At 43.7% G+C, this 8,439-nt stretch overlaps 1 protein-coding gene across 1 annotated transcript in view; it reads left to right on the top strand.

Moving 5' to 3' along the window:
* The first annotated feature begins 1,574 nt into the window (after nucleotides 1-1,574).
* Nucleotides 1,575-8,439, top strand: part of LOC111148328 (mutated in colorectal cancers) — a 412,174-nt gene continuing 405,309 nt past the window's right edge. Inside the window, exon 1 of the mRNA XM_022504835.1 lies at nucleotides 1,575-1,738. Within this exon, the coding sequence (XP_022360543.1) occupies nucleotides 1,575-1,738 (164 nt within the window). The remainder of the gene's footprint in view (nucleotides 1,739-8,439) is intronic.

Raw genomic sequence — 8,439 nt, 5'->3', positions numbered from 1 at the left:
TATGGACTTCTTCTGGTTCTATTGCTGCATGACAAATGACCTCAAAACTTAGTGGCTTAAAGCCACAACAATCCTTTTTTTATTGCCATTGTATCTCTGGGGGTTGTCTGGGATCAGTTGGACAATTTTTGTTCAGGGTCTAGAATCATCTGAAGCCTCTCTCATTCACTGGGGTCTGGCACCTGGGCTGGGAAGGCTCAAACAGAGGTTACTTGGGTATCTCTTTCTGTCTTTACGTGGTCTCTCCAGCATCGTAGCTTAAGCGTGGACAAATTTCTTTCAAGGTAGTTCAGGGTTTCCAAGGTCCTTTGTCCCAAGTGAGAGAGCCAAATGGAATCTGTAGTGTCTTTTTTAGCCTGGCATCAGGTTCAAGGGGGAGGCAAACAGACTCCATCTCTTGGTGAGAGGTACACCAAAGAATCTGCAGATGTGTTTTTAAAACTACCACAGGAATTCTCAGACCTCTCACAGAAAGTCTGGGACAGAATAATGAGTCATTCCCTAAACCACAAATTGATTCGTTGTGGTTCCCTTTCTGCTGTGGTAGAAGGATACTGTCGGGTTTAAGGGCTCCTGCTCTGGAGTTAGACTGCCTGCCTGGGCTTGCCTCTGCCCTGGCACTTACTAAGCCTGGAACTTTAAGCAGCTCTGGGTGCCTTGGTTTTCTTATCTGTAAATTGGGGATAACAAGAGGTAGCATTAATTGAGTACTTAGTACGTATCAAGATATTGTCCTAAGTACATTATATACTGTTATTTATTTATTTTTTTTATTACCAAGATACCCTATGAAGTAGTTACCTACCTCCTAAAACATAGGGCTGATAATAATAGAGACATCTTTCAGGTCTGCAATGAAGTGAGACCATCTGTTATGTTCGCTCTTGACGTTATTAAAACTATCGGGTCAAACGCTAGTGACACCAGGTCAGGAGCCGTTTCCAGAAATGGACCAAACGTGCACAATGCCACATAGGAGAGATCGTTTAGTATAGTGTGTAAGACCAGTCGGAGCCAAGGAGGTTCAGATTTCTTGACAGGTGTTAAAAAGGCACAAGTCCCCTGCCATTCCGGGTCTCACTTGGGGGTTATGGGTACAGAATCCAGCGCAGTCTTGCAGACTGAGACCAGGACTACTGCTCTGAGTTTTCAAAACGGGAGTGTTTATCTTTTTCCTGAAAAGAAATCCACGCCGGGCAGTTGGAGGAGTTCCTCCCGGGAACCCGGGCCCGAGTTGTGGTGGGATTCACGGAGCTGACACCCTTCCAGGGGACCTCCTGTGCACTGCCTCCCGTCGCGTCCCCTCGCGTCCCCTGGGCATCCCAGGCTCCCGACTCCACGATCCACCTTCCCCTCCTCCCTCTCCACTAAGGTGACTACCCCCGCGATTGCAGAGCGCCGATCTTGCCAGCCCGGGCAAAACCCGGAGAGCTGGAATCCCGCGCCCGGAGCGCCCCGGCGGCCACTGGGCATGCTCCGTTGTCAGGCAGGTTCGGGGCTGCGAGCCGCTTTTGCGCCTCGCGGATTCCTCCCGCGGCCGCGCGTCCTCCTCCTCCCGAGCAGGCAGCGGGCGCATGATGGCGGCTGCGGCGGCGGCAGGGAGCGCCAGCGGCGGCGGCAGCAGCGGCTGCGGCGGCGGCGGCAGCAGCAGCAGCGACACGTCCAGCACCGGCGAGGAGGAGCGGATGCGGCGCCTCTTCCAGACGTGCGACGGCGACGGGGACGGATACATTAGCAGGTACTGGGGAGGTACGCGAAACCGGCTGGGGCGCATCCAGCCTCTCTGCGCTGCCCTTGACCCCTCCTCTGCCCACTCGCCCCAACTTCCAGCAAGTTGCTCAGAAGCTCACGGGAAAAGTTGGCTGCGACTTCGAGAGCGCGTCGCCGGCTCGGCCATCAAGGCGGAGGGGCTGATCTGCTCGCCTTCTGGTGGTGCCTGTTGGGTCCAACTTTTCCCAGCGCTGTCTTTGTCTGGGCGTTAGGAGACATCTCTTTAGGATGCGAGTCCTCTCCGGGTCTTGGAGCGCTCATGCCTGTGCAGAATCGAGTTCTGGCCACTTGTCCCAGGTAGGAGGGGCTGCCCTGCAGCCTCTGGCTCCCGGTGTCAAGCTGCTGTGGCAGCATCAGTACGGCTGCTGAGTGGACAGCCCCGGGACGGAACCAGGATAGGGATGCGCTGTCGGTGACAGAGTTGGGCATGAAAACAGGCTGCGAAGAACTTTCGGGTGCTGCAGAGCCCCTGTGTTCCAAACTGCGGAACCCACAGAATGGACATAGCTTGCCACCCAGTACTGTTAGCTCGAGGGAAACCAAGCGCGCAGGCACAAACTGAGGGTTTAGAGGTGAGTCAGGTACATAGACCTGACTCCCTACCTCGGCTCCGCAAGCTGACCAGGTGAGCCTCCAGTGGGGTATGAGCTCGAGACCACTTAAAACCCTCGGTGTGTTTGCTTCTGGACTCCCTGCGGGGTTGTGTTGTAGCTTCCAGCCGCAGGGCTTGGCCAAATAATTATTTCTGCCCGCATTTTTAACACTTAACACACACAGACGACGAAGAAGTCACACGTAATGTTTTATGATCTGCTTCTCTGAAGGGTTGACACAGAGCACTGAAGACCTTCCACGCTGAAATTTGAATTGCCTTCTAGGAAGGCCACCTAAATTGTATATTACATGTTAGTTTAGCCTTTGTGTTGATGATAGTAAAGATCTCTGAAAATCCCAGGCTGCCTCCTGCTGATTGTCCTTGCCTACTTAGAGAAAAAAAAAAAAGAGTGGGGAATTCCCCCCCACCCCTAATTTTTAAAAAAGATCTTTAAAACAGGTAATTTGACATGGAAGATGTTGATAATTAAAAAATATAATAACTTATGTGGGACTCCATTCAGTTATGATGACTCGACTGAATCTTATTACTTTTCTAGAGTTTCACTGGGAAACATTAGAGAGATGTCAAAAAACTTTATGGAGTAATTCTATTCTGAAATGAAAAAAATATATACTTCTAGTTGACTCCACGTAGATTTTCATCTGGAAGTCTTTCCCTGTTTGGGTCCTGTGATGAAAAATTTCATCATATAGTTTAGATTTTTTTTTTTTTCCTGCTTGAAAGCCTACTTGAATTTCCTACTTGAGTGCCCGTTATCTTATTTGTGATAATAAAAACAGTCTACATTCTTCACATTAGGATGCACAGAGAATTTAATTTCACGTGGGCAAGGGTGCATACAGAAAACGAGCAGAATTCTCTCCTCCCCTTCCTTTGATTTGGGTTTATCTGAACTACACTTTCTGTACAAATGTTCATATTATTTTGAATGGTGGTTCTATCTCCTCTGAAAAATTGTGAATTCTGTAGGCATAATCTGAGGACTTCGTTTTGGAGGATGAGGCATTGTGTATAAGGGTGTGGTAGTAAACAGGAGATTTCAGATTAGAGTAGAAACCTGCTATGGCAAAAGTGGAAAAAAACTATCTTTCCTTGAGCCATATCACTTTAATACATCTGCTTGAAAGTTGAGAGGTATGTGCAATCATGAACCCTAAGCCATAACTTCACCTGTGGGCAGAGTTGCTCTGGATGTTATTTTATGCTGTGAAAAACTCCCATAAAGGAGGAGATCAGGGATGGCAATCTCATTGCAAGGAGGCACCAAGGAACCTCTCTAGAAGTATGTTTACATAGCACATGCAGTTTTACCTGGAACATATGTTTATTTGATATGGCTTGGGAAAGGAAGTTATGAAGATAAGTGGCATTAAATGCCTTCCTCTCTGGAGCTCCTCCTTTGTGCTACTTTTGTTAAATGACCTTTACTGGCCGCTCTACCGTGGGTGATGAGGAGTGGAGAGCTGTGAATTTTCTCTTTTATAATCATGAGAGTTGGACTTTCTACACTAAAACCTTAAAATTCTTGGATTCTTCAAAAGGTGTTAAGTTCATGCTCATGGCATATACCACTGTGTCTGTTAGGATTTCAGGTGACTATATAAAATGGGAAACCAATGGGACAGTCAAATAAAGATGGACTTTTTCCACCTAGAGGTCCAGAGGTGGTTCATTCAGGCTGGGACAGCCGTTCCACAACAGTATCAATGCCCAGCTTCCTTCCATCTTCTGCATCACTATTCTTCATATAAAACATTCATCCTCATGGTTACCTCCCAGTCTTAAAGCGATTGCTCTGTTCCAGCCTCATGTCCAAGTTCCAAGGAGAAAGGTATAAAAGGAAGCTGAAATGAGTAGTGCCTATATCATTAGAGCAGAGCTTCCCCAAATCCCTTAATTGAAATCTTATTGGTTAAACTCCATCACCTTACCACACACTCGTGTTCTTGCAGTAAAGTTCAAGGAAGCACATAATTCGATTAGTCACACTGCCTCCTAAACAAAATCTGAGTTCTGTTACTAAGAGCAGGGAATAGATATTAAGTAGGCAAGTAGCAACCAAACCTATAATAAAACTTGCATGGGAATCCTCATTCAACTATTTTGGCTTTGGTCCTTGACTCAACTCTCATTCTCAAACAGGAGTGTGCTGGAAACCTCATGTTTGGAGGAAGGCTAGTGGAAGATATATAGACTGAGACCAGGAGGGGATATGTCAGGGCACACAAACTCAGGAAGACAGAGAGAAAGGGTGGGGCTTCAAATCTTCAATATTCTCTTGGCCCATACTTCTCCAGCAGGCTGACAAAAAAGGACACCAGCTCACTGGAGATTCCTGGAATTGCTGCCTCTGTCCAGGAACTCCCAGCCTTCTCCCACCACCGGGCCCCAGAACCATCCCTGTGGATAGTTAAGCTGGAAAAGACAACTACTCATAGGTAGAGCCAGACTGCAGCTTGGGCAGGGAGAATTGGGACTATCGTGGGACCTTAGTAGGCTCTTCTGCTACATTTCATTAACTTTATGATCACTTAACCCCACATTTTATAGTATTGAATTTTTTGGACCCTATTTACCATGGTATAGGAGGTGGTGGGGTTACTCTATTTGCTGAAATTAATTTCCCTTTGGAATTTTAAAGCTTCTTATATTTACCTTTCAGTTTAAGAAACTGTCTTGGGGCGCCTGGGTGGCTCAGTGGGTTGAGCCTCTGCCTTCGGCTCAGGTCATGATCCCAGGTTCCTGGGATCGAGCCCCACATCGGGCTCTCTGCTCACCGGGGAGCCTGCTTCTCCCTTTCTCTCTCTGCCTGCCTCTCTGCCTACTTGTGATATCTGTGTCGAATAAATAAATAAAATATTAAAAAAAAAAAAAAAGAAACTGTCTTGAACATTTGACAGATACCCAAAACCAACATCTACATTTATATCAAGTAGCCAAGCCTCAGCTCAAACTTTGGTGCCTTAGAGAGAGCTTCCCTGACTACTGTATCCAAGTGGGTTAGCTCTTCCCCACTGTTATTCACTATCACAGTGCCAGGGACTTTCTGCGATAGTACTCTCTACAGTCTATGATTGCATGTCTATTTCCTACTTTGTTTGCCTGTTTATTGTCAGTCTCCCACTAGTTGTAGCTTCATGAGGGTAGGAATCATGTTTATTTTGTTAAAATAGTACACTCTGGGGTGCCTGGGTGGCTCAGTGGGCTAAACATCTGACTCTTGATTTCAGCTTGGGTCTTGATCTCAGGGCCCTGGGCTCCATGCTGGGTGTGGAGTCTACTTAGAAACAAAAAAAAAATTAGCAAATAAACATCAACAACAACAAAAAAAACAGTATGGTCAGGAGCTAGCACAGTATTTGCCATAAAGTATTCAATCAGTAAATTCTGATGAAGAAATGACTGAGTATAAACCCGGTATGTTCATGTATTTTGAAAAATCTTCCAAGCATTTTCAAGTGTATTCAATACTTATAAAGTACTTTAAATGTGAGTGTATTTTATTAAAGAATATTTTTCTTTTAAAAAAATTATTAGAGAGAGAGTGAGAGAGGGGTAAGGGACAGAGAGAGAAGAAGACTCCTTGCCAAGCTAGAAGCCCAATATGGGGCTCCATCCTGGGATCCTGGGATCATGACCTGGGTGGAAGGCAGATGCTTAACCGACTGAGCCACCGAGGTGCCCCAAGAATATTTTCTTTTGAAAATAACTGTGTTGGGCTCCCTGCTCAGCAGGGAGTCTGCTTCTCCCTCTGCTGCTCCCTCTGCTTGTACTCCCTGTCTGTCAAAAATAAATAAACAAAGAAACAAATACATAAATTCTTGAAAAAATAACTTCTTTCTTATTATATAAAAGATGTTGAAAAATTGGAAAATGCAGAAAAGTTTAAAAATAAAATAAAAATTACCAATTATCCCCAAGCCAAGGAATATCATTTCTATTTTCCTGGTGACATGGCTACATCATGTCATTCCTCTAGCACATTAAAAATGATTGGATAGGGGTGCCTGGGTAGCTCAGTCGATTAAGCATCTACCTTCAGCTCAGGTCATGATCCCAGGGCCCTGGGATCCAGCCCTGCATCAGGCTCCTGCTCAGCAGAGAATCTGCTTGAGATTCTCTCTCTCCCTCTGCCCCTCACCCCTGCTCATGCTTTCTTTCTCTCATAAACAAACTTGAAAAGATGCTTACTTTCCCCCTTTAAAAAAGAAATTGGATAAAGGGAAAGACATCCCCTGTTCATAGATGGGAAGATTTAATATTGTTATGATAGCAGTGCTCCCCAAAGTTGATCCACAGATTTAATGCAAACTTTCTCAAAATCCAAACTGCCATTTTGTGCAAAAATTGATAATTTGACCCTAAAATTAATATGGAAATTCAAGGGATCTAGAATAGTCAATACAATCATGAAAAGAAGAACAAAGGTGGAGAATTCACACTTCCCAATTTCAAAACTTAGTGCAAAGCAGCAGTCATCAAGACAGTGTGGTATTGACAAAAGGATAATCTATAGATCAATGAAATAGAACTGAGAGTCCAGAAACAAGCCACGTGTCTATGGTGAATTTATTTCTTTAAAAGATTTTATTTATTTATTTGACAGACAGAGATCACAAGTAGGCAGAGAGGCGGGCAGAGAGAGAGGAGAAAGCAGGCTCCCCGCCGAGCAGAGAGCCCAATGCAGGGCTCGATCCCAGGACCCTGGGATCATGACCTGAGCTGAAGGCAGAGGCTTAACCCGCTGAGCCACCCGGGTGCCCCTATAGTGAATTTATTTTCAATAAGAGCATGAAGACAAGGGTTTCAAAATCAAGGGTGAAATAGAGAAAGGATTGACTTTTCAACAAATGGGGCTGGGGCAACTGCATAGCCACATGGGAAAGAATGAAGTTGGACATACGAAAATGTATATATTCCTCATATACAAAATGTATGTGTTCCTCACATTCCTCTTATACAAAAATTAACTCAAAATGGATCAAAAACTTGAATGTTAAGAGCTGAAACTATTAAACTCTTAGAAGTAAACATAGGACAAAATTTTTGTCATCTTGGATTTGGCAATGGGTTCTTATATATGATACCAAAACACAGTCTCCAAAAAAAGATATATAAATTTGTCTAATAAAAATTTTTAAAACTTGTGCTTCAAAGGACACTATCAGAAAAGTGAAAGACCATCCAAAGAATGGGAAAAAATATTTACAAATCATATATTTGACAAAGCATTTGCATCTGGATTATATAAGGAACTCTTACATCTCAATAATAAAAAGATAAACCAATTAAAAATGGACAAAGGATCTGAACAGACTTTTCTTCAAAGAAGACATACAGATGGCCAATAAACAATAAAAAGGTGCTCATCATCATTAGCCACTCAAGGAATACAAATCAAAACTCTAGTGAGACACTACCAGATATCCAGTAGGATGGCCATAATCAAAGTCAGATAATAACAAGTGTTAGCAAGGATGTGGAGAAACCAGAATCCTCATAACTACTGGTAGGAATGTAAAAAGGTGCAGCCACTTTAGAAAAGAGTCTAGTAGATCCTCATTAACTTAAACATAGAATTAACATATATACCAGCAACTCTCCTCTAGGTATATATGCAAGAGAACTGAAGACATATATCCTCACACAGACTTGTACATGGATGTTCACAGCAGCTTTATTCATAATAGTCAAAGATGTAATCAACCTGAATGCCTATCATCTGATGAATAAATAGACAAGATATGGTATAGCCTATGCAACAGAATATTATTCAGTCAGAAAAAGGAATGAACTACTCTGAAACATGCTACAACACAGATGAGCCTTGAAAGCACTATGCTAAGTAAAAAAGTCCAGTCACAAGAGACTGCATATTATATGATTCTATTTATTTGAAATGTCCAGAATATACAAATTTATAGAGACAGTAAGTAGATTAGTGGTTGCTTTAGGGCTGGGGAAATTGGGGGGATTGAAGGATGATAGCTGAAGTGTCCAAGATTTCTTTTTTTTTTTTTAAAGATTTTATTTATTTATTTGACAGACAG

This window comes from Enhydra lutris, unplaced genomic scaffold (assembly GCF_002288905.1).
Source record: "Enhydra lutris kenyoni isolate GAN:26980312 unplaced genomic scaffold, ASM228890v2 scaffoldscaffold19, whole genome shotgun sequence".
In the NCBI taxonomy this organism is placed as follows: Eukaryota; Metazoa; Chordata; class Mammalia; order Carnivora; family Mustelidae; genus Enhydra; species Enhydra lutris.
The sequence above is the reverse complement of the archived record's forward strand: the minus strand, read 5'-3'. Positions and strand labels throughout refer to the sequence as shown.